This window comes from Chiloscyllium punctatum, chromosome 22 (assembly GCF_047496795.1).
Source record: "Chiloscyllium punctatum isolate Juve2018m chromosome 22, sChiPun1.3, whole genome shotgun sequence".
Lineage (NCBI taxonomy): Eukaryota > Metazoa > Chordata > Chondrichthyes > Orectolobiformes > Hemiscylliidae > Chiloscyllium > Chiloscyllium punctatum.
In genome coordinates, this window is record NC_092760.1 from 20,353,668 (window position 1) to 20,380,692 (window position 27,025).

Sequence of the window (27,025 nt, forward strand, 5' to 3'; positions counted from 1 at the left end):
TGGTGAGGGATTAATGAGGGATTAATGAGGGATTGGTGAGGGATTAATGAGGGACTAATGAGGGATTAATGAGGGATTGGTGAGGGATTAGTGAGGATTTAATGATGGATTGGTGAGGGATTAATGAGGGATTGGTGAGGGATTAATGAGGGATTAATGAGGGAATAATGAGGGATTAATGAGGGATTGGTGAGGGATTAATGAGGGAATAGTGAAGGATTAATGAGGGATTAATGAGGGGTTGGTGAGGGAATAATGAGGGATTAATGAGGGATTGGTGAGGGATTGGTGAGGGATTAATGAGGGATTGGTGAGGGATTGGTGAGGGATTAATGAGGTAATAATGAGGGATTAATGAGGGATTGGTGAGGGATTAATGAGGGATTGGTGAGGGAATAATGAGGGATTAATGAGGGATTGGTGAGGGATTGGTGAGGGATTAATGAGGGATTAATGAGGGAATAATGAGGGATTAATGAGGGATTGGTGAGGGATTAATGAGGGATTAATGAGGGAATAGTGAAGGATTAATGAGGGATTAATGAGGGGTTGGTGAGGGAATAATGAGGGATTAATGAGGGATTGGTGAGGGATTGGTGAGGGATTAATGAGGGATTGGTGAGGGATTGGTGAGGGATTAATGAGGTAATAATGAGGGATTAATGAGGGATTGGTGAGGGATTAATGAGGGATTGGTGAGGGAATAATGAGGGATTAATGAGGGATTGGTGAGGGATTGGTGAGGGATTAATGAGGGATTAATGAGGGAATAATGAGGGATTAATGAGGGATTGGTGAGGGATTAATGAGAGATTGGTGAGGGATTAATGAGGGATTGGTGAGGGATTAATGAGGGATTGGTGAGGGATTAATGAGGGATTAATGAGGGATTGGTGAGGGATCAATGAGTGATTGGTGAGGGATTAATGAGGGATTAATGAGGGAATAATGAGGGATTAATGAGGGATTGGTGAGGGATTAATGAGGGATTAATGAGGGAATAGTGAAGGATTAATGAGGGATTAATGAGGGGTTGGTGAGGGAATAATGAGGGATTAATGAGGGATTGGTGAGGGATTGGTGAGGGATTAATGAGGGATTGGTGAGGGATTGGTGAGGGATTAATGAGGTAATAATGAGGGATTAATGAGGGTTTGGTGAGGGATTAATGAGGGATTGGTGAGGGAATAATGAGGGATTAATGAGGGATTGGTGAGGGATTAATGAGGGATTAATGAGGGAATAATGAGGGATTAATGAGGGATTGGTGAGGGATTAATGAGCGATTGGTGAGGGATTAATGAGGGATTTGTGAGGGATTAATGAGGGATTAATGAGGGATTGGTGAGGGATTAATGAGGGATTGGTGAGGGATTGGTGAGGGATTAATGAGGGATTAATGAGGGATTGGTGAGGGATCAATGAGCGATTGGTGAGGGATTAATGAGGGATTGGTGAGGGATTAATGAGGGATTAATGAGGGATTGGTGAGGGATTAATGAGGGATTGGTGAGGGATTAATGAGCGATTAATGAGGGATTGGTGAGGGATTAATGAGGGATTAATGAGGGATTGGTGAGGGATTAATGAGGGATTGGTGAGGGATTAATGAGGGATTGGTGAGGGATTAATGAGGGATTAATGAGGGATTACTGAGGGATTGGTGAGGGATTGGTGAGGAGTTAATGAGGGATTAATGAGGGATTGGTGAGGGTTTGGTGAGGGATTAATGAGGGATTAATGAGGGATTGGTGAGGGTTTAATGAGGGATTAATGAGGGATTGGTGAGGGATTAATGAGGGAATAATGAGGCCTTAATGAGGGATTGGTGAGGGATTAATGAGGGATTAATGAGGGAATAATGAGGGATTAATGAGGGAGTAATGTGGGATTGGTGAGGGATTAATGAGGGATTGGTTAGGGATTAATGAGGGATTGGTGAAGAATTGGTGAGTGGTTAATGAGGGATTAATGAGGGATTGGTGAGGGATTAATGAGGGATTGGTGAGAGATTAATGAGAGATTAATGAGGGATTGGTGAGGGATTAATGAGAGATTAATGAGGGATTAATGAGGGGTTGGTGAGGGATTAATGAGGGATAATGAGGGATTAATGAGGGATTGGTGAGGGATTAATGAGGGATAATGAGGGATTGGTGAGGGATTTGTGAGGGATTAATGATGGATTGGTGAGGGATTAATGAGGGATTGGTGAGGGATTAATGAGGGATTAATGAGGGAATAATGAGGGATTAATGAGGGATTGGTGAGGGATTAATGAGGGATTAATGAGGGAATAGTGAAGGATTAATGAGGGATTAATGAGGGGTTGGTGAGGGATTGGTGAGGGATTAATGAGGGATTGTTGAGGGATTAATGAGGGAATAATGAGGGATTAATGAGGGTTTGGTGAGGGATTAATGAGGGAATAATGAAGGATTAATGAGGGATTAATGAGGGGTTGGTGAGGGATTAATGAGGGAATAATGAGGGATTAATGAGGGAATAATGAGGGATTGGTGAGGGATTAATGAAGGATTAGTGACAGATTGCCGATAATGAATTGGGTTTATTGATTTCTGGTGGATGTGGTCTTGATCTGTTGCTGGAGGTGTTAGTATCCAGCGCTTGGCCATTCCCAAAACTCCACCTCCCCCCAACACTCTGATGGAGAGTCCCCTCTCTCAGTTACCAGCCTTCCCCCTTTAGCATGAACAAACAGTGGAGACTTAACCACTTCCGTCGTGAGGGTTGTCTGTTTGTGAGATATTTCGCTGCACTCTGACCCTCAGTAAAGCACATCTCTGAACTCGGGCAGTGCTGAGGGGAAAACTGCATTCTCAGAGGGGCAGCAGTTGAGATGCAGATGAAGGGAGTGGGAGTCCCTGAGCTCAATGTTCCTTCCTTCAGCTGGATAATTTCTCATTCTTGGTCTGTGGTTGATGAAACAGCCCTCCCCCGATGGGTTATGAAGGATGCAACTCTTTCTCTTCCTTTCTTGCACTGTCTGAGGCAAACTGGGAAAGAAGTAACGCAGGCTTCTCCCAATGTGTGGATCGGGAACTGGGATGTCCAATTTGCCCGTTCACACATCCAAGCAGCAGGCTGAGTGGAGACTGAGTCGCGAGTGTGGTGCTGGAAAAGCACAGTCGGTCAGGCAGCATCTGAACAGCAGGAGAATCGATGTTTCGGGCATGAGCCCTTCATTAGGAACCCACAAGCCTCATTCCTGATGAAGGGCTCATACCTGGAACATCGATTCTCCTGCTCCTCGGATGCTGCCTGACCTACTCTGCTTTTCCGGCACCACACTGCCGACTCTGATCTCCAGTACCTGCAGTCCTCATTCTCTCCTGAGCAGACACTGAGCCTGCCTTCCCAACTGTCAACTCCAACTCCAGCTGAGAATGGGCTGTTTCAGATACATCCCTCTGAAGTGCACCTCCTGGATATCAAACTTCAGCGGGCTGACATTGCTCTGATTGATCCCCATTGGATTCCTCGCTCTCCCTCAGCTTCAGCTGTTCATCGATGCCTCATGGACGGATGAAACGTTGGGGTCCTGTCATCGACCCCGACGCCCTGTATCCCCCATTTGGGGAGGATGCAGTCCCGTTGGATGAACCCTCGTGTGCTGAGGTCGCCATCCTGGCGATTGTCTCACTCTGAATGTTAGGGTCATTCCAGAGCTGAGTGAAGCCTTCCCGGGTTCCCCTCCCCCCACTTCAGTGAATTCACGCAGAAAGATACCATTGCTGTGAAACCCAGAAGCTGTATTCATTGTGACAGTGTGCAGGTTTGGTTAAGGCAGCACAGGATGGTCAGCTCTAGGACTGTTCCTGTGTCCTTTCAAACTCCAAGGAGCAAGAGAAATTGGAACTGGGATCTTAAATCAGAATTTAGCTTTAGCTCACAGCTGGAGAATCGAGGCAGATTGTCCGATCTGAATTCTCTGAGGGTGAACAGAACTGATGATAAAAGGAGCTGTCAGTGCAGGATAATGGGCCCGTATTTTATAGAACAATCCCTAGAGAGAGAGAGAGAGAGAGAGAGAATAGCTGTATGGCTCTCTTGTATAAAACCAACCCCAGAAATAATGGCAGCAATGAGCTTCTGAGGAATGGACTTTTTTTAATGTTGATTTGTTGGATGTGGGCGGTACTGGCTGGGCCAACCTTTGCTCTCCATCCCTAGTTGCCCTTGAGAAGGTGGTGGTGAGCAGCCACCTTGAACCACTGCAGTCCACCTGCTGTGGGTTGACCCGCAATGCCATTAGGGAAGGAATTCTGGGAGTTTGGCCCAGCGACAGTGAAGGGTCAGCGATATATTTCCAAGTCAGGATGGTGAGTGGCTTGGAGGGGAACTTGAAGGTGGTGATGTTCCCATATATCTGCTGTTCTTGTCCTTCTAGATGGAAGTGGGTTTGGAGGGTGCTGTCTGAGGATCTTTGGTGATTTTCTGCGGTGCTTCTTGTGGACAGTACACACTGCTGTCAGTGGTGGAGGGAGTAGAATGCTTGTGGGTGTTGTGCCAATCAAGCGGGCTGCTTTGTCCTGGATGGTGTCAAACTTCGGGTGATATTGGAGCTGCACCCATCCAGGGAAGTGGGGATATTCCATCACACTCCTGACTTGTGGATGGTCAACAGGATTGAAGTTGGAAGGTTTCCTGGTGTCGGCATATCTTTGTCTCAAACAGCTATGTAAAAATGTAAGAGCCAATAGGATCTGGCCAGAGTGGGGGGGGGGGGGGGGGGAATACAACTTCAACGCGATAGCTTCTCCAGCTATCCTGTAGTCTCCATCGCTAACCAAACCTCCCAACTGACCGTGAATCCAGGATTTCTGTTCGATTACTCCACAGTTTCCCCACTCATAACCATAAACTTCCAAATAACACAACCCATTCAAAAGCTGTTGGAGTGTTTCAAGATTGAAGAGGGGATCTGCCCTCCGAACTACGTTCCTGGTTCTGGATGTAGGTTTGCTCGCTGAGCTGGAAGGTTCATTTCCAGTCCTTTCATCACCCTATTAGGTAACATCTTCAGTGGGCCTCAGGCGAAGCACTGCTGATAAGTCCTGCTTTCTATTTATATGTTTTATGTTGATGAAACGTCTGGAAATGAACCTTTCAGCTCAGCGAGCAAACCTGCATCCAGAACCTTAACCTGAGCTACGAATCTTTCTCGAAACTCGCTAACATTCCTGGTTTCCTGTCACCCTGTAGTCTCCCCATCCAACAGTTGACCAGGGATCTGTAACTATTCACACCGTCACTTGTTAAAGTTGATGATTCCTTTACCTATTTGACAGCTTGCCCGGGTCAGGGGATAGGAGAGCAGCTGGCCATTCTGCCCTGAAACCTACTCCAGCAGTCATTGATGTCAAGGTTAATTTCCACACTGGAGGCCTGCTCCCCATGTTACCACCACGTCCAGCGAAATCTTTAAAATCCGTACAGTTCAGTCACAGAGCTGCTCAGTGAGTGGTCACCTACAGGGAGACAATCCCAAAGTGTCTCCAGCCTCTGAGTGAAATTATTGCTCCACAGCTCAATCCAAATGACCGATTTCTCCTTCGGAGATTGTGCTCCCATTGATGGATTCTCTCAATTTCAGGCCCCCCCAGGGTCAGCTGCTGGGAATGAGGACAGAGTTATAGTAGATATTGAAAAGCTGCATTGTAGTGACTTTGTAATGTTCTTGGACTGAGTGACTGAGGGCTCCAGGCTCATAATTCTTTCAAGTTTGCGTCACATACTGACAGGATGGTTAAGAAGGCATTTAGCTCACTTGCCTTCATTGCTCAGTCCTTTGAGTATAGGAGTTGAGCTGTCATGTTGAGGACATACAGGACCTTGGTAAGACCACTTCTGGAAATACTGTGACCAGTTCTGGTCTCGCAGTTATGGGAAGGATATTATTAAGCTGGAGAGGGTTCAGAAAAGATTGACCAGGATTTTGCCGGGAATGAAGGGTTTGCGTTATAAAAAGGGGTGGGGTAGGCTGGAACATTTTTCACTGGAAAATGAGGGGTGATCTTATAAAGGTTTATAAAATCATGAGGGGTAATGATAAGGTGAAAAGCAAGGGTCTTTTCCCCAGGGTGGGGGAGTTCAAAACTAGGGGGCATATTTTTAAGATGAGAGGAGAAAGATTTAAAAAGAACTCGAGGGAAACTTTTATTTTAAACAAAGCGTGGTCCATGTGTGAAATGAATTAGTGGTGTGCTTTCCTTTATTGGTCAGAGTATTGAGTACAGGAGTTGGGAGGTCAGGTTGCGGCTGTACAGGACATTGGTTAGGCCACTTTTGGAATATTGCGGGCAATTCTGGTCTCCTTCCTATCGGAAAGATGTTGTGAAACTTGAAAGGGTTCAGAAAAGATTTACAAATATGCGGCCAAGGTTGGAGTGTTTGAGCTATAGAGAGAGGCTGAACAGGCTGGGGCTGTTTTCCCTGGAGCGTCGGAGGCTGAGGGGTGACCTTATAGAGGTTTACAAAATTATGAGGGGCATGGATAGGATAAATAGGCAAAGTCTTATCCCTGGGGTCGGGGAGTCCAGAACTAAAGGGCATAGGTTTAGGGTGAGAGGGGAAAGATATAAAAGAGACCTAAGGGGCAACTTTTTCACTCAGAGGATGGTACGTGTATGGAATGAGCTGCCAGAGGAAGTGGTGGAGGCTGGTACAATTGCAACATTTAAGAGGCATTTGGATGGGTATATGAATAGGAAGGGTTTGGAGGGATATGGGCCGGGTGCTGGCAGGTGGGACTAGATTGGGTTGGGATATCTGGTCGGCACGGACAGTTTGGACTGAAGGGTCTGTTTCCGTGCTGTACATCTCTATGACTAATTGCCAGAGGAAATGATGGATGGGGTACAGTTACAACTTTAAAAGATGTTTGGGTAAGTAGATGAGTAGGAAAGGTTTGCTGGGATATAGGAGAGGTAAGCGGGACTGGTTTAATTTGGCGTGGACTAGTTGGCACGAAGGGTCTGTTTCCATGCTGTATGACTCCATGACAGCCCCTGTGAGTGCAGGTCAGTTCATATACATCCCTGCAGCTCCCCCAGGCGTGGGCTGGAATGCCTGTTTGCGGCCCTGAGCTCCCACTGAGAACCACAGGAATGAGAAGCCTAGGTGTACGCTCTTGGGATTCTGGGGATGGGGATGGGGTTTGCAGTATTGGGGACATGGCAGTGTTGCACAGTCAGGGTTTGGAATCATTCTGTGCTGACCTATTCCCCCACAGACTGTGTGCTCCGTCCTGCCCACTGTACACTGTGTCTGCCTGCTCTCACTCTTTCTGCCTGAGCATTGATGTCACTGTTGAAATGTCACCTTTGGAAGTGTCCGTGAAGGGACCATGGTAACCAGGAGGATGGCAAGAAATCCCCACAAAGACCCATTGGTGAGCTGGCTCTGTGACAGTGTGGTTTACCTGACACAATAGTCAGGCAAAGTCAAGAACTGTCTCCAACTTTAATTTCAAAGTCACACTGTTTATTACCCATTAATGCTGAACACTGATATAAACAGTATACACAGGTATATACAGGTATACACAGGTATATACAGGTATACACAGTAAACACAGGCATACACAGGTATACACAGGTATACACAGTAAACACAGGTATACACAGGTATATACAGGTATACACAGTAAACACAGGTATACACAGGTATACACAGGGATATACAGGTATACACAGATATATACTAGTCTACACAGTAAACACAGGTATACACAGTAAACGCAGGCATGCACAGGTATACACAGTAAACACAGTTATACACAGATATATACAGGTATACACAGGTATACACAGTAAACGCAGGTATACACAGGTATACACAGATATATACAGGTATACACAGGTATACACAGTAAACACAGGTATACACAGGTATATACAGGTATACACAGTAAACACAGGTTTACACAGTATACACAGGTATACACAGGTATATACAGTAAACACAGTATATAGAGATATGCACAGTAAGCAATGTAGTGATAAACACGGTGAACATATACACACGGTATACACAGATATACAGGGTATATCAGGCTCAGACTCCTAGTTCCATGTGGAAAAGACTAATCTTGCTGACATATTTGTGTTGTTCCAGCTAACTGGGATAACGGACTGGGAGAGAAGCCTCACTATCTCCTGGGTTCAGCATAAAAGTTAAAGATTTTATAAAAGTGCACAAACTTCCCCGGTTTTAGACCCAGCTTTACAGGAAACACAGGCCCGGCTTCTGTGCTAACCAGGGATGGCGATGTATTATGAAAGAAATTCTTGTGACAGATAAACAATACTAAACCATCGACATCTAACGTGATTGGCTAAAACTCTAACCCCTGTTTAAGGCGGCACAGTGGCTCAGTGGCTAGCACTGCTGCCTCACAACGCCAGGGACCCAGGTTCGATTCCAGCCTCAGACGGCTGACTGTGTGGAGTTTGCACATTCTCCCCGTGTCTGTGTGGGTTTCCTCCGGGTGCTCCGGTTTCCTCCCACAGTCCAAAGGCGTGCAAGTGGGTTGGCCACGCTAAATTGCCCATTGTGTCCAGGGATGGGCAAGCTAGGTGGATTAGCTATGGGGGATGCAGGATTACGGAGATGGTGGAATGCTCTTCAGAAACTCAGTACAGACTTGATGGGCCGAATAGCCTGCTTCCACAGTGAAGGGATTGTATGATTATAAAACTGCAGACATGGGTTTTAAGGTTAAAGGCAAAGAGTGAGAAGTTGGTTCAATGGTCCCTGCCCACAGGGATCGCGGAGACGATCCTTTTAGCTTGTCAGCTGCTTCTGCTCCTCAGTCACCCTTCTCCAGATACCTTCACTTACTGTAGAGGGCACAAGCTGACTGGTTCACACTTATAAACTCTCTCTAAACCATTTACAGCTATTGCTGAGGGTAAATAATCCAGCTTCCTTCAGACTTGAGGTGTCTCTTCCTGCGATACATTCCTTGCAGAGTTCCAAAGGCTTCTGGCCATATCATCCACCCCCACAAGCCGTGCCGTGACCTGGGAGCCAGGCACATCGTTGTTGACAGGCAGAAGGCCTTGGTTATCAATAACTGCTCACCACAGACACAACTCACTTTGTACACACTCACTGGGGTGAGTTTATCTGCAGTAACACTCCCCTGCAGCTTGAACAAACATCTGTAATGATTTTCAGTAACCTACAGCAATCCCTTTCACACTCTGTTGTCTTAAAACAGTCCTGTTTGCGTTTCAGTCCACAATCAAAAATACAGAAAAAAATTAAAATGATCCTGATTTTGCAATGTCTGTCGGTCTAGATTATAGTGCAGTAGCAGTCTCGACCAGTGTTCTTCAGGAGTGTTCCTCAAGCTCCGCCCACACTGTGTTATTTATACACAGTGAGGTGCAGCTCCATGACATCATTCAGGGTTGTAAAGCCCTTACGTATCACCCTTCCACAAGCTTTTTACCACTCAGTGTAAACATTGATGAGCAGCTCTATACATTCTCAAAATGAGTAACTGAGATTATTTCTTACTCCAATATTTGCTGTACATTTTTACATATCACTTCCTACCCCTCCCCAATGGCCTATCCAAACATTGTGGACCTTCATGTTCACCTGCTGTATTGACCTAATCTTCAACGTCTGTTCCCAGGCAGGAGTATACGCAGTATGTTGGGAGTAAACTGACTTGTTGTTTGGTATACTATTCCGAATGTAACAGAAGTGACAGTACCTGTTGTGTTTACAAAGACTAGTCCAGTTGAGTTTCTGGTGCACAGTAACCCCCAGGATGTCACCAGTGGGGGATTCAGTGATGCTAACACCATTAAATGTCAAGGGTGACTCTCTCTTGTTGGGAATGGGCATTGACTGGTATTTGTGTAGTGTGAATATTACTTACCATTTGGCAGCTGAAGCCTGGATATTGCCCAGATCTTAAACAAAAACAGAAATTGCTGGAAAAGCTCAGCAGGTCTGGCAGCGTCAATGGAGAGAGAGCAGAGTGACCCTTCCTCAGAATCGGATCACCTCAATCTTGTTATATTTGGACGTGGACCTCAGCATCTGGAGCAGTGAACGTCCAGGAGAGAATTCTGCAATAGCATTTTTTTTAGAAACTTTCTATACAAGTTAAAGATTTAATGAAATAGTGAGAGACCAGTCGATGAAGCAGTGAGTGTACACCATGTAAAGTCAGCTACAGAAGGTATTGTCAGTCTATCACAGAATAAATAAGTTGGTGAGAATGTAAAGGGAGCACTTGGAGTTCTCTCAGGAAGAACACTGAACCACAAATAGTGTGACTCTCTGCCTCAGGATCTGCCATAAGGGAGGGCTTAGTCAGGTAGAACTGTAGCTGGTGAGGTAAAAGGATGAGTGTTAGATTATCAACCCGGTATCTGAGTCAGTCTGGTTGAATGCACATGGGGGCCACTCATCACAGAGAGCAGATGAAGACAGAGGCAGATGAATTGCTGTCCCAGACACCCAGGAGCCTCTGAATGAGAGCCCCTGGCACTTGCAACATTCGAAAAATCAGGAGAAGTTTCCTGATTAAATTGTGCACTCTCAGAACTGATGGATAATGCCAGCTCACACTATAGCTCTTTATTATTTACCAGACAATCCTCCGTGGCCACAGCCCTGCTTAATCCACCGTGTCGATTAAATCAGTACAAGGCACACACTCTCTCAGGAAACCATTAAACATGTTGGTGAGATTTACTCGGCTTTTGATGTGGCAGGCTGGGTGAGCTCAAGCTTGGGGCTGGATAACAAACTCTGTCTGAGATTCACCAGGAATCAGCTGTGGTTTTCACAAACAGGTCAGAGTCTCCATCCATGAATGAGCACTGACAGGATCCTGAATCACACTGGCACACCCATCCACCCACACGAATACACACACACACACTGACACACGTGTGTGCACCACACACGCACACATACCCTCTCTTGCTCGCTCTCTCTCTCTCACACACACACACACACACTTACACAGGGGTTTCTAATACAGCCTGTCAAATCCCATCCTGGAGAGTGTGTGAATGCAGCCAGTGCTGACAGGATTTGAGGCTCACTGATTATTGATATGGTGACAGTGACAGAGACTGTGCAGACCACCACAGTGCTGAAACCTGAGCAGTATTTTTCCTCCAACTCAGACCTTGAATTTCTCGCCCAATGTTCTGAGCCTTTGAAGTTTTGAAGTGGACCTCTTTGATCTCACAGGAGCTGATAGTTGTTGCACCATCAGTGACTGCTCTGAATACTGTGAATGAGATTGTTCACTACCTGAAACATCCTTCAGTAGGCACTGCCCTCAAGTCATTTTGCCATGCAACCTATGCCGACAGTGCACATGTGAAGCATTCAGATATGTCCTTCAGTGAATAATCTTCTTCATTACACTCACCACGCTCATAGCTCACGTCAAATGGAAAGACTGAGTAAGGAGTGAAAATCGCTGAAGTTATCCTAAAAAAAATTTAGCCAATCCAGCACGGAATTGTGCACGGCAATGAGTGACACGGTGGCTCAGTGGTTAGCACTGCTGCCTCACAGCACCAGGGACCCGGGTTCAATTCCAGCCTCTGGCGATTCTCTGTGTGGAGTTTGCACATTCTCTCTGTGTCTGCGTGGGTTTCCTCCCACAATCCAAAAAGATGTGCAGGTTAGAGTGAACTGGCCACGCTAACTTGCCCCATAGTGTTCAGGGATGTGTAGGGTAGGTGCATTAGTAGGGTAAATGTAGGGTAATGTAATGTAGGGGAATGGGTCTGGGTGGGGTCTTCTTTGGAGGGTCGGTGTGGACCTGTTGGGCCGAAGGGCCTGTTTCCACACTGTAAGGAATCTATGAAGTGGATAAACACACCTTCCAAAGGCATATACATTATTGCAGTCCAAAGACTTGTGGTACCACGCACAACTGACCTTTCCAAAAGGATACAGAGTGGCCAACAGTGTCAGCTCCACTGCTCCCCAGCAACAGGAACAGCAATAATAGTTACCATAGCAACAGCACTAGCAACAGAAACATGGTTCCCCATCGAAGGAGCAGTATCCTGGCACTGAACAGATACCTTATAACCTGCGCTCGTGCCATTGGACAATCTTCATGATTTGAGGATTATGAATGCAATGCATGACCAGAGACTGATGAAAGTGGGAATGATTAGATCTAACACATTCTTCTTAATGAATGGTAAGTTGTTAACCATGGATACTGAGTGATTTAGGTAACACGTCATTGCCAATGGGAGCGCGTGCAATTCCTTTTGGGTTTTCTTTCCTCATGGAGAAAGGGAATATTTGGGAAAACACGTTTGTACATTGTGTCCTGGTGGCATGCCTGGGTCATGTGACCTTTCCCACAGCGGGAATGCTTTCACTTCAGTTTGCGATGGCTGTCAAACGCGTGATGTGGAAGTGCGTTTGATGAATTCAACGTTGGAAGTGTATCTCAGTCATCCTGAGCCGTGGACAGCCCCTTCACAGGAACTGCCTGATTGTCCCATGATCCTTTGTTTAGATTTTAACGCTGATTTACAGTGGCTCTTGTTACTTATTAGCAAGTCCTCAGATCAGCTTCTGCACGCAGATGGGGCAGATGCTGCTCAGTTTCACCTGGGACTAGGTCACACTGGGTTCCATCTGATGGTTCTTGGAGCCTCTGAACACTGGATTGGAACCGGGTACCAGGGAAGGTTTGGAACATAATGTGGCACATTCCAGGTGCTTTGTGTTCTGGAATGAGCTGCGGTTTATACTGGAGTCGATCTAAGTCATGACAACACAAAAATCTTCAGTCATTTTCAGCCTGGTCGGGGACAGTCGATACTCTGAGATCACACTGGAATATCTGACTGCGTGTCACTCAAATAGAACTAGTCTGAAGTTAAAAATCACACAACACCAGGTTATAGTCCAACAGGTTTATTTGGAAGCACTAGCTTTCGGAGCGACGCTCCTTCATCAGGTGGTTGTGGAGAATGAGATCTTAAGGCAAAGAATTTATCGCAAAAGTTTACAGTGTGATGTAACTGAAATTATATATTGAAAAAGAGCTGGATTGTTTATTAAGTCTCTCATCTTTTAGAATGATCATGTTGGTTTCAGTTCTTTTATATGTAAATCCCAGAACTATTTTTTAAAATTATATTCTCAGGTGAACTTTAACAATAGGTGCTGTGTCATCTCAGATTGAAGTTGTGAGGTGCCCTGTGTGAGGATGTCTGTGCCCCAACATTCAAACTGATTCTATTTCTAAAAGAGGGATTTATAGAATCTGACATGGATTCATGCAGTTTTCAAGCAAAATAAAATGTAATTCTGCAAGTACCAATTCACCCCACAAACTTATATATGTGTGTGTGTGTTGTGTGTGTGTGTGTGTTGTGTGTGTGTGTTTGTGTGTGTGTGTTTGTGTGTGTGTGTGTGTGTGTATGTGTGTGTATGTGTGTGTGTGTGTATGTAGGTGGGGGGGGAGTATGATGTCTGTGAGAGTGTGTGTGTATATCTGTGTGAATGTAAAGGGGTATAAGTCTGTGAGTGTGTGTGTGTGTGTATGTGTGAGTGTGGGTGTGTATGTGTGAACGTGTGAGAGAGGGTCGGTGAGTGTATGGGTCTGTAGGAGAGTGTGTGAGTGAGGGTGTAGTGCGGTGGGGTTACTTGGGTACCGAACTCGGCTGTCCCCGTGGGGATAGCCTCAACCAGGATCTTGGGTTCATATCACACTACAGGTGACCCCATTGCACTATACACATGCACGCGCGCACACACACACACTTACACACTCACTCACACACACACTCACTCACACACACACTCTCACTCACAAATACACACACTGAACACACTTATACACTCACACATGCTCACACACAGAGAGACACACACACGCGTGCGTGCACACACACACACACACTCACAGACACACACACTCTCACTCACATACAGACACACACTCTCATTCATACATACACACACTTACACACACATTCTCAGACACAGAGTCACACACACGTGTGTACACACACACATACACACTCTCTCTGTCTCTCTCTCTGTCTCTCTCTCTCTCTCTCTCTCTCTCTCTCTCTCTCTCTCTCCTATAGACCCAGACACTCACACAGATCCTCTCTCATGCACTCAAAAACTGCATAAATCCATGTAAGATTCTGTAAATCCCTTTTTTAGAAATAGAACCAATCTGAACGTTGGGGTACAGACGGCCTCACACAGGGCACCTCACACCCTCAGTGGATTATCTGGGCCAGTATGGCACCTATTGTCACAGATGGAAGAACCGAAACCAACATGGTTATTCGAAACGATGAGAAACTTAACACAATCCAGGTCTATTTCAATATATAATTTTGGTTACATCACACCGAAAACTTCTGCTATCAATACTGTGTCTTATGATCATAGACTCCACAACCACCTGATGAAGGAGCAGCACTCCGAAAGCTAGTGCTTCCAAATAAAGCTGTTGGAATATAACTTGGAATTGTGCGATTTTTAACTTTGTACACCTAGTCTGCAACTATTGCTGGGGATTGACACCGAGAGTCCTGGTGTTGTGGACTGACAGTTACTCAGCTGAAATACCCAGACGGGAGCATGTCAGAACACCTTCATACATATGGCTAGTACTCTGTCAGGAGATAATACCCTAGCCATCAGACACAGAAGCAACAGCAACATTGTCTTCCAACTGCACATCTCTGTGTAACCATGTACAGAGTCACTGCTCATTCAGCAGGGTAAGGGTCACTCTCTGTGTAACCATGTACAGAGTCACTGCCCATTCAGCAGGGTAAGGGTCACTCTCTGTGTAACTCGTACAGAGTCACTGCCCATTCAGCAGGGTAAGGGTCACTCTCTGTGTAACTCATACAGAGTCACTGCCCATTCAGCAGGGTAAGGGTCAGTCTCTGTGTAACTCGTACAGAGTCACTGCCCATTCAGCAGGGTAAGGGTCACTCTCTGTGTAACTCGTACAGAGTCACTGCCCATTCAGCAGGGTAAGGGTCACTCTCTGTGTAACTCGTACAGAGTCACTGCCCATTCAGCAGGGTAAGGGTCACTCTCTGCGTAACCGTGTTACCAGTCACTGCCCGTTCAGCAGGGTAAGGGTCACTCTCTGTGTAACTCGTACAGAGTCACTGCCCATTCAGCAGGGTAAGGGTCACTCTCTGTGTAACTCGTACAGAGTCACTACCCATTCAGCAGGGTAAGGGTCACTCTCTGTGTAACTCGTACAGAGTCACTGCCCGTTCAGCAGGGTAAGGGTCACTCTCTGTGTAACTCGTATAGAGTCACTGCCCATTCAGCAGGGTAAGGGTCACTCTCTGTGTAACTCGTATAGAGTCACTGCCCATTCAGCAGGGTAAGGGTCACTCTCTGTGTAACGGTGTACAGAGTGACTGCCCATTCAGCAGGGTAAGGGTCACTCTCTGTGTAACTCGTACACAGTCACTGCCCATTCAGCAGGGTAAGGGTCACTCTCTGTGTAACTCGTACAGAGTCACTGCCTATTCAGCAGGGTAAGGGTCACTCTGTGTGTAACTCGTACAGAGTCACTGCCCGTTCAGCAGGGTAAGGGTCACTCTCTGTGTAACTCGTACAGAGTCACTGCCCGTTCAGCAGGGTAAGGGTCACTTTCTGTGTAACGGTGTACAGAGTCACTGCCCATTCAGCAGGGTAAGGGTCACTCTCTGTGTAACTCGTACAGAGTCACTGCCCATTCAGCAGGGTAAGGGTCACTCTCTGTGTAACTCGTATAGAGTCACTGCCCATTCAGCAGGGTAAGGGTCACTCTCTGTGTAACTCGTACAGAGTCACTGCCCATTCAGCAGGGTAAGGGTCACTCTCTGTGTAACTCATACAGAGTCACTGCCCATTCAGCAGGGTAAGGGTCACTCTCTGTGTAACTCGTACAGAGTCACTGCCCATTCAGCAGGGTAAGGGTCACTCTCTGTGTAACTCGTACAGAGTCACTGCCCATTCAGCAGGGTAAGGGTCACTCTCTGTGTAACTCGTACAGAGTCACTGCCCATTCAGCAGGGTAAGGGTCACTCTCTGTGTAACTCGTACAGTGTCACTGCCCATTCAGCAGGGTAAGGGTCACTCTCTGTGTAACTCGTACAGAGTCACTACCCGTTCAGCAGGGTAAGGGTCACTCTCTGTGTAACTGGTACGCAGTCACTGCCCATTCAGCAGGGTAAGGGTCACTCTCTGTGTAACTCGTACAGAGTCACTGCCCATTCAGCAGGGTAAGGGTCACTCTCTGTGTAACTCATACAGAGTCACTGCCTATTCAGCAGGGTAAGGGTCACTCTCTGTGTAACCATGTACAGAGTCACTGCCCATTCAGCAGGGTAAGGGTCACTCTCTATGTAACTGTGCACAGAGTCACTGCCCATTCAGCAGGGTAAGGGTCACTCTCTGTGTAACTCGTACAGAGTCACTGCCTATTCAGCAGGGTAAAGGTCACTCTCTGTGTAACTGTGTACAGAGTCACTGCCCATTCAGCAGGGTAAGGGTCACTCTCTGTGTAACTCGTACAGAGTCACTGCCTATTCAGCAGGGTAAGGGTCACTCTCTGTGTAACTCGTACAGAGTCACTGCCTATTCAGCAGAGTAAGGGTCACTCTCTGTGTAACTCGTACAGAGTCACTGCCCATTCAGCAGGTTAAGGGTCACTCTCTATGTAACTCGTATAGAGTCACTGCCCATTCAGCAGGGTAAGGGTCACTCTCTGTGTAACTCATACAGAGTCACTGCCCATTCAGCAGGGTAAGGGTCACTCTCTATGTAACTCGTATAGAGTCACTGCCCATTCAGCAGGGTAAGGGTCACTCTCTATGTAACTCGTACAGAGTCACTGCCCATTCAGCAGGGTAAGGGTCACTCTCTGTGTAACTCGTACAGAGTCACTGCCCATTCAGCAGGGTAAGGGTCACTCTCTGTGTAACTCGTACAGAGTCACTGCCCATTCAGCAGGGTAAGGGTCACTCTCTATGTAACTCGTATAGAGTCACTGCCCATTCAGCAGGGTAAGGGTCACTCTCTGTGTAACTCGTGCAGAGTCACTGCCCATTCAGCAGGGTAAGGGTCACTCTCTGTGTAACTGTGTGCAGAGTCACTGCCCATTCAGCAGGGTAAGGGTCACTCTCTGTGTAACTCGTATAGAGTCACTGCCCATTCAGCAGGGTAAGGGTCACTCTCTGTGTAACTGTGTGCAGAGTCACTGCCCATTCAGCAGGGTAAGGGTCACTCTCTGTGTAACTCGTACAGAGTCACTGCCCATTCAGCAGGGTAAGGGTCACTCTCTGTGTAACTCGTACAGAGTCACTGCCCATTCAGCAGGGTTAGGGTCACTCTCTATGTAACTGTGTACAGAGTCACTGCCCATTCAGCAGGGTAAGGGTCACTCTCTGTGTAACCGTGTACACTGTCACATTGTCCGTTTGTCTGTGTGTTTTGGCAGAGTGCTTGTGTTGTATTTGTGTATTTTGTCAGGAAGTCTATGAATTTTGTCAGAGTGTGCTTTGTAACCGTGTTGTTTGTGTGTTTGTAAGAGTCTGTTTCATTCATGCGTGTGTGTGTGTGTGTACGCGCGTGTGCATGTGTGTGTTTACAAGTGTGTATTTTGTCAGTGTGCCTATCCCCAGGATCGATACTCATGTTCTGTGCGATTATTATTGAGCAGGACGTACTTGTGTCAGAGCTAAGTTGTCCGTCTCCCTGGAGGACATCACTGCATTTCCTGCCAGTTCTCCATGCCTGTTGTATCCAGGGCTGCTCGGTGAGAGTGGGACACAGCAACATCTGATGAGTGTTCTTTGCTTGTTTCCTAGTTGGGAGGCTGTGCTGTCCTGTGCGTTGGGATTTGGTTGGCTGTAACACAGGGGAACTTTGCCACCCTCTCCACAACCATCCCCTTCCTATCCGCTGCCAACCTGCTCATTGGCACAGGCTCCGTGGTGATGCTGGTCGGATTTCTTGGATGTGTTGGTGCAATTAAGGAAAATAAATGTCTCCTATTGTCTGTAAGTAGCAAATAAATCACCTTGCCATTCAGCCCTCATGCCAACTGCTCCCCTCCTCTCCCCCTCAGTGCTCCCACACGTTCCCTTTCTCATTCCTCACTCTCCCAGCTAATCCCACATTCCCTGCCGGATCCTGATCATACCATCACTCGCTGCATGTCACACAGAAAAGCCTGAGATGTTTGTCCCTGAGCGGTGTCCCAGAATATCCTCGAGACGGGAGGTGGCCAAGAGCTGAGTAAGCTATCTCACACTGCAACTTTACATCGCTATGACGTGGGTCCCACTTTAACATAGTATCTGAGTTTCAGTGCCAGTGTGTTGCCAGGCCTGTATGAAGGCTATAACTAATGGACCCTGTCAAAGAACACATCCAACTGACTTGATTAGAGGCAGCATGCCGATTGTGCTCAACTAAACTGTATTAACCAATCTCAGGGCACCCACACCAACAGGAGATGTGAGTTGTTATCGGACGGCCTTTACGAAGTAATCCCGATTATGCTAATGGCAGTGGGAACCCGTTTCTCACTGTAACGAGGGATCACAGTGCTGGATTCGCACGTTGTCGATGCTGCATGTTTCCTCACATGGGACACTGTTCTTCATCAGGAGAAAGTGAACACTGCGGATGGAGGCGATCAGAGCTGAGAGTGTGGGGCTGGAAAAGCACAACAGGTCAGGTGGCATCCGAGGAGCAGGAGAATCGACGTTTCAGGCAAAAGTCCATTCCTGATGCCCGAAACATCGATTCTCCTGCTCCTCCGATGCTGCCTGCCCGGCTGTGCTTTTCCAGCACCACACTCGCGACTCTGTTCTTGATCAGTAATCGAATCCCAACGCTGTAGAATAAGGCCATTCGACCCATCTGGTCTGCATTGTCTCGGCAAAGAACAAAAAGGAATTTTTCCATCTTTGGATTGCTTCATTCCTGGAGGAAATCTGACCAATCGAAAGGGGACTGAGTTGATTCAGCAAGGATTGACAGATAACACTTCCTGCTCAATTGCAAAGACAATTCAACCAATCAATATATTCACACAGGAGAGGACAATTTGATCTTCAATTTCGGAGTTGGCTTTGTTAGCTCGGGGTGTCGATGAACACAAGCTGACAACGTTTCACTTCAGCTTCCTTTTAAACAATGTTTCAGAACAGGGCGAGCAGGGACATAACTGATCCTTTTGTCTTTAAAACTGACAGGAAACCAATGAAGAGATCATAGTGCAGCCACAGGTCTAACATTCATCCTGACATTACTGTGAGATCAAACAGCTTTTCCAGTTATCAGTCTGTATGTGTGTGTGTGTGTGTGTGTGTGTGTGTGTATATGTGTGTATGTGTGTGGGTAGGTGGATGTGTGTGTGTATATGTGTGTATACGTGTGTGTGTATATGTGCTGTGTGTGTATATGTGCATGTGTATATGTGTGCGTGTATGTGTGTGTGGATATGTGTGTGTCTGTGTGTGTATATTTGTGTACGTGTGTGTGTGCTGTGTGTACACTGTAAAGGACACAGTGTGAGTGTGTGTATGTGTGTGAGGGTGCTGTGTGTACACTGTAAAGGACACAGTGTGAGTGTGTATATGTGTGAGGGTGCTGTGTGTACACTGTACAGGACACAGCGTGACTGTGTATATGTGTGTGAGGGTGCAGTGTGTACACTGTAAAGGACACAGTGTGAGTGTGTATATGTGTGTGAGGGTGCAGTGTGTACACTGTAAAGGACACAGTGTGAGTGTGTATATGTGTGAGGGTGCAGTGTATAAACTGTAAAGGACACAGTGTGAGTGTGTATATGTGTGAGGGTGCTGTGTGTACACTGTAAAGGACACAGTGTGAGTGTGTATATGTGTGAGGGTGCAGTGTGTACACTGTAAAGGACACAGTGTGAGTGTGTATATGTGTGAGGGTGCAGTGTATAAACTGTAAAGGACACAGTGTGAGTGTGTATATGTGTGAGGGTGCAGTGTATAAACTGTAAAGGACACAGTGTGAGTGTGTATATGTGTGAGGGTGCTGTGTGTACACTGTGAAGGACACAGTGTGAGTGTGTATATTTGTGAGGGTGCTGTGTGTACACTGTAAAGGACACAGTGTGAGTGTGTATATGTGTGAGGGTGCAGTGTGTACACTGTAAAGGACACAGTGTGAGTGTGTATATGTGTGAGGGTGCAGTGTATAAACTGTAAAGGACACTGTGTGAGTGTGTATATGTGTGAGGGTGCTGTGTGTACACTGTGAAGGACACAGTGTGAGTGTGTATATTTGTGAGGGTGCTGTGTGTACACTGTAAAGGACACAGTGTGAGTGTGTATATGTGTGAGGGTGCAGTGTATAAACTGTAAAGGACACAGTGTGAGTGTGTATATGTGTGAGGGTGCAGTGTACAAACTGTAAAGGACACAGTGTGAGTGTGTATATGTGTGAGGGTGCTGTGTGTACACTGTGAAGGACACAGTGTGAGTGTGTATATTTGTGAGGGTGCTGTGTGTACACTGAAAAGGACACAGTGTGAGTGTGCATATGTGTGAGGGTGCTGTGTGTACACTGTAAAGGACACTGTGTGTGTGTGTGTATATGTGTGAGGGTGCTGTGTGTACACTGAAAAGGACACAGTGTGAGTGTGTATATGTGTGAGGGTGCTGTGTGTACACTGAAAAGGACACAGTGTGAGTGTGTATATGTGTGAGGGTGCTGTGTGTACACTGTAACGGACACAGTGTGAGTGTGTATATGTGTGTGAGGGTGCTGTGTGTACACTGTAAAGGACACAGTGTGAGTGTGTTTATGTGTGAGGGTGCTGTGTGTACACTGTAAAGGACACAGTGTGAGTGTGTATATGTGTGAGGGTGCAGTGTATACACTGTAAAGGACACAGTGTGAGTGCGTATATTTGTGAGGGTGCAGTGTATACACTGTAAAGGACACAGTGTGAGTGTGTATATGTGTGAGGGTGCAGTGTATACACTGTAAAGGACACAGTGTGAGTGTGTATATTTGTGAGGGTGCAGTGTATACACTGTAAAGGACACAGTGTGAGTGTGTATATGTGTGAGGGTGCAGTGTATACACTGTAAAGGACACAGTGTGAGTGTGTATATGTGTGAGGGTGCAGTGATTACTCTGTAAAGGACACAGTGTGAGTGTGTATATGTGTGAGGGTGCAGTGATTACTTTGTAAAGGACACAGTGTGAGTGTGTATATGTGTGAGGGTGCAGTGATTACTCTGTAAAGGACAGTGTTGTGTTTTTGGTCACTGGGACTAATTGATGCATTCTCTCCTTCCAACTCCTTCCACTGACAGTTACCCTTGTTTCTGTTTGTTTTTCTCCAGTTCTTCACCTTGTTGCTCATGATCTTTCTGTTGGAGATTGTTGGCGGAATTCTCTTCTGTGTCTACAGGAATCAGGTAAAGAAACCATCGCCGAACAGTTCCGTGAACTGTCACTGTAGGTTCATAGGAATGTGTGCTGTCTTCATCAATCCTCACAGAACAGCTATCTTTCTCCCCCAGTATCAATGGCTGAGAAACTGTGCCCCACATTCTTGTGAAGTGGCTCCTGGTTGGCACTGGCTGCGATGCCAGTCTCTGTGGGTGAGATGCTAGTCTCTCTGGCAGCGATACCAGTCTCCCTGGGTGAGATGACAGTTCCCAGTTCAGGATTCTCTTAAGGCTAACATGCAAGTTCAGTTGGCAGTTATAAAGGCAACTGCAACATTAGCATTCATTTCGAGGGGACTAGAATACAAGAGCAGGGATGTACTGCTGAGGCTGTACAAGGCTATGGTCAGACTGCATTCACAATATGGTGAGCAGTTTTGGGCCCTGTGTCGAAGGAAGGATGTGCTACCCTTGGAGGGGGGTCCAGAGGAAGATTCCCAAGATTGATCCTGAGGATGAAGGGCCTGTCCTATGAGGAGCGGTTGAGCACTCTGAGCGTGTACTCCATGGAGTTTAGAAGGATGAGGCTAGGATCTGATTGAAACTTCACGCACACTGAGCGGTCTGCATAAACTGGTTGTGGAGAAAATGATTCCAGTAGGAGGTGAGACTGGGACCCAAGCCTCTGAGTGAAGGGACGACCCTTTAAAACTGAGATGAGGAAGAATTGCTTCAGCTAGAGGGAAGATTAAATGGCGGAGTGGACGTGATGGGCCAAATGGCCTTGCTCTCACTCCTATGTCTTATGGTCTTATGGAACCCATTGCTGCAGAGAGCTATGGTGGCCACGTCATTGAGTGTCTTTAAGACAGAGATAGGTCAGTTCTTGTTTAGTAAGGGGATCAGAGGTTATGGAGAGGAGACAGGACAGTGGGGTTGAGAAATGTATCAGCCATGATGGAATGGTGGGACAGACTCGATGGGCTGAATAGCCTAAGTCTGCTCCTACATCTGCTGGTCTTTGCTACCATTCCCTCTGGACGAGACACCAATCAATCTGGCCTATTCTTGTAGCAATTCTTTGAATCTGTATGTACAACCATCGAAACAACTCTGGCGTAAAGATGGTCACTGCACCTGAAACCTTGGTTCTTGGTACAATGCTGCCAGACCCTGCCGCATCCCTCAATCCCTCCCTGTTTCCAGCATCAATGTTGGTAAGAAATGGATGGCAGCTGAAAATGTGTTGTTGGAAAAGCGCAGGAACGTCGATTCTCCTGCTCCTTGGATGCTGCCTGACCTGCTGCGCTTTTCCAGCAACACATTTTTCAGCTCTGATCTCCAGCATCTGCAGTCCTCACTTTCTCCTCAAAGAAATAGATGGCAGCTTGTTGTAGCTCGCGTCAATCTCCATCAGTTCATGGCCTCAGCTGATAAACATTTCGTTCCATTTCTGAGGCACCACATTTAGCAATTCCCAGTGAGGTTTACAGGATATAAACAAGCAGCTAGCAGAGAAAGCTGATTAAATCGTGCAGTTATTGTCATCTCTTAAATAACATAAAGCAGAGTTCAAGGTTCGAAATATCCAGAGACTCGGTGATGAATCGTTGAAAGAAGCTGGCTGATAGCCTGCTGAAGGTGCGGGGTAATTAAATCTCATCATCCGAATGGAGACTGCTTCTCGTTGAAAGGTTTTCAGAGAGCAGTCAATAAAGGGGTGCATTGGGCGATGGTGACCTGGATTTGTCACTGTGGATGTGAAAGACTTTTCATAATGTCTGCAGCTGGACGTTATTATCGAGAGAGCTGGAAAAACACACACACACATGCACAAACAGACAGACAGACAGACACACACACACACACACAGACGCACACACACACAGACAGACAGGCATACACACACACACAGACGCACACGCACACAACAGACACACAGACACAGACAGACAGACACACACACACACACACACACACAGACACACACACAACACACACAGACAGACAGACACACACACACACACACAGACGCACACACACACAGACAGACAGACACACACACAGACGCACACACACAACAGACACACAGACACAGACAGACAGAGACACACACACACAGACACACACACAACAGACACACACACACAGACACACACACAACAGACACACAGACACACACACACACACACACACACACACAGACAGACACACACACGCACAGTCCCATAGTGTTGGAGGACCTCGGGACTTGGGGATTCAGGTGCACAATTCTTTGACATCTGCATTACCTGTAGACTGGGTGGTTACGAAGGCATTTAGCACGCTTGCTTTCATCACTCAGTCCTTTGAGTGTAGGAGTTGGGAAGCCATGTTGGGGGCAGCATGGTGGCTCAGTGGTCAGCACTGCTGCCTCACAACACCAGGGACTCGGGTTCGATTCCAGCCTCGGGTGACTGACTGTGTGGAGTTTGCACATTCTCCCCGAGTCTGCGTGGGTTTCCTCTCACTGTCTGAAGATGTGCAGGTTAGAGTGAACTGGCCAGGCTAAATTGCCCGTAGTGTCAGGTGCATGAGTCAGAGGGAAATGGGTCTGGGTGGGTTACTCTTCAGAGGGTCGGTGGGCTGATGGGCTTGTTTCCACACTGTAAGGAGGCCTCTTTTGGAGTACCGTGTCCAGTTCTGGTCACCCTGTTATAGGAAGGATCTTGTTAAGCTGGAGAGGGTTCAGAAGAGATTTACTTCTGAAGGTCTAGGTTATAACGAAAGGCTGCATCAGCTGGGACCTTCTCTCTGGAACACAAGAGGTTGAGGGGCAACCTTTTAGAAGCTTATAAAATAATGAGGGCTATCGATAGAGTTAATGCTAGGTGTCTTTTCCATAGGGTGGTGGATGTCAGGACACGGGGGCACGTTTTTAAGGTGAGAGGAGGGACATTTTAAAAAAAGGGATGGGGGCAAATTTTTACATAGAAAAGTCTTTCACATCCACAGTGACAAATCCAAGTCACCATCGCCCAAAAGCACCCCTTTATTAACTGCTGCCTGAAAACTTTTCAACTGCATGCCGAACTGAATCCCAAAGTAAACCAGCCCCACCTGCCTGCTCCCAGCCCACATCCCTCCAAGCCTTTCCTATTCAGGTACAGATCCAAATGCCTTCTGAATGCTGTACCTGTACCCATAGCCAGCACTTCCTCAGGACATTCATTCTACATGTGTAAACTACCCATAGCATTAGGTACATTCATCAGGGGTATATATAGGGTAGGGGCAATGGGTCTGGCTGGGTTACTCTTCAGAGGGTCAGTGTGGACTTGTTGGGCTGAAGGGCCTGTTTCCACACTGTAGGCAATCTAATCTAATCGAATCTTTTCCCAGCTATAATTAGCTCTGAGGAAGGCTGAAGAACCAGATCTGAATCGTTAACTCTATTTTCTCTCCACAAGTGCTGCCAGACCAGCTGAGTTTCTCCAGCAATTTCTGCTTTCGTCTCTAAATTGAACTTGCTCTGCCATCTCACTGCCCACCTCACCAGCTTGTCGGTGTCCTGTTGGGAGTTCCACACTGTCCTCCTCAAGAGTTTCCTGTTCTTCCAAGTCTCGTATCATCGACAAAGTTTGAAACTGTCTCCTTGGAGACTGTATTGACGGCGGCTGGAGGTGGAGGTGGGGGGGGGGGCACTGTCAATCTAGTCCCATCACCACTCCCCAGATCACCAATGGCAATAAAGATTACGCCTGTATTTTCTAAGATGACCAATTAACTTTATCAGATTTTGAACAATAACATACAAGCTAAACAACATTAGATTTCTTAATAAACACCATAATTACCATCAAATTGTTCAATGAAGCTGCAGTCAAACAATCCCTAGAGTGTGGAACCAGGCCATTTGGCCCATCATGTCTCGACCAACCCTGGGAAGAACACCCCACCCAGACCCACCCCCTCTATTTCCCATGGCTGATCCACCGAACCTACACAGCTCTGGCAATTTAGCACGTCCAATCCACCGAATCTGCACATCTTTGGACTGTGGGAGGAAACCAGAGCACCCGGAGGAAACCCACGCAGACACGAGGAGAACGTGCCAACTCCACACGGACAGTCACCCGAGGCTGGAATCGAACCTGGCGCTGTGAGGCAGCAGTGCTGACCACTCAGCCAGTCTTCACATGTTAACAGTTCAGTAATATAGAGGTATTATCCCTCTAAATATCCCTAAAGCACCCACTAACTCTTCAGGAAAAGAGAGAAGAAAAAATTCTCTGCAGAGATTGGCTTTCTGTACGGGGGGGTCCAAGGCCGATGGAGAGGGTCAGAGATCTGTACAAAAGGCTCAGAGGCCTGTACAGGAGGCTCAGAGGCCTGTACAAGAGGCTCAGAGGCCTGTACAGGAGGCTCAGAGGCCTGTACAGAAGGCTCAGAGGCCTGTACAGGAGGCTCAGAGGCCTGTTCAGGAGGCTCAGAGGCCTGTACAAGAGGCTCAGAGGCCTGTACAGGAGGCTCAGAGATCTGTACAGGAGGCTCAGAGGCCTGTACAGGAGGCTCAGAGGTCTGTACAGGAGGCTCAGAGGCCTGTACAAAAGGCTCAGAGATCTGTACAGGAGGCTCAGAGGCTTGTTCAGGAGGCTCAGAGGCCTGTACAAAAGGCTCAGAGATCTGTACAGGAGGCTCAGAGATCTGTACAGGAGGCTCAGAGGCCTGTACAGGAGGCTCAGAGGTCTGTACAGGAGGCTCAGAGGCCTGTACAAAAGGCTCAGAGATCTGTACAGGAGGCTCAGAGGCCTGTTCAGGAGGCTCAGAGGCCTGTACAAAAGGCTCAGAGATCTGTACAGGAGGCTCAGAGATCTGTACAGGAGGCTCAGAGGCCTGTACAGGAGGCTCAGAGGTCTGTAGGAACCACAGGAAGATTATGGAGAAACAATCAGAGGATGAGAGATTTTAAAATGAACTATTGCTGGACTAGACCCCAGTGTAGGTCAATGGGGAGGTATGGCGAGTCAGGACAGGGGTCAGCAAAGGTTTGGATAAGCTCAGATTCAAGGTGGATGGATGTTGGGAGGGGTCAGGCCTTTGGAGAGGACCTGGGGCGGTGGGTGATGCTAAGCTCCACTCTGGGTTATGCTGGACACAACCTGCTTCAGCATGTGAATCCGATGAGACACGGATCCAGTGACTGGGACTGACAGCGGGGCCTTTATTCCTGACTGGGCCTTGATATTGAGGTGAATCAGCTTTCAGAGTCGGCCGTGGGAGTTCCCTTTCAGCGTCTGTTTCTTCCTCCATGCTACTCCCTACCAGAGGATTCGATTCCTCATTCCCCTCGGTGCAGTGTGAGAGGGAAAGATTCCGAGATCTGGCTGTTCCCACTGACACTCGTCATCACATCGAAGACTTGACCGTGCTCCCACTGGGATCCCCATTCAGTGAGTGACAGACTGTAGGCCTCTGTAGGCCGTGGCTGATACTGAGAGGCAGATTCTGTCAGGAAACTTCAGTGGACTGCCTGACATTTCACATTGCATCAATGTCAAATTCTGCACCATTCCTCTCCG

At 47.1% G+C, this 27,025-nt stretch overlaps 1 protein-coding gene across 5 annotated transcripts in view; it reads left to right on the top strand.

The window, feature by feature from the left end:
• Positions 1 to 27,025, top strand: part of tspan4a (tetraspanin 4a) — a 185,960-nt gene that overhangs the window by 131,824 nt on the left and 27,111 nt on the right. For 4 of the 5 annotated variants that reach the window (XM_072591880.1, XM_072591876.1, XM_072591875.1 and 1 more), the window contains 2 exons: positions 17,886 to 18,077; positions 21,417 to 21,491. In XM_072591880.1, coding sequence (XP_072447981.1) covers positions 17,886 to 18,077; positions 21,417 to 21,491 — 267 coding nt within the window. The remainder of the gene's footprint in view (positions 1 to 17,885; positions 18,078 to 21,416; positions 21,492 to 27,025) is intronic. The other variant, XM_072591878.1, reaches the window with a different exon arrangement.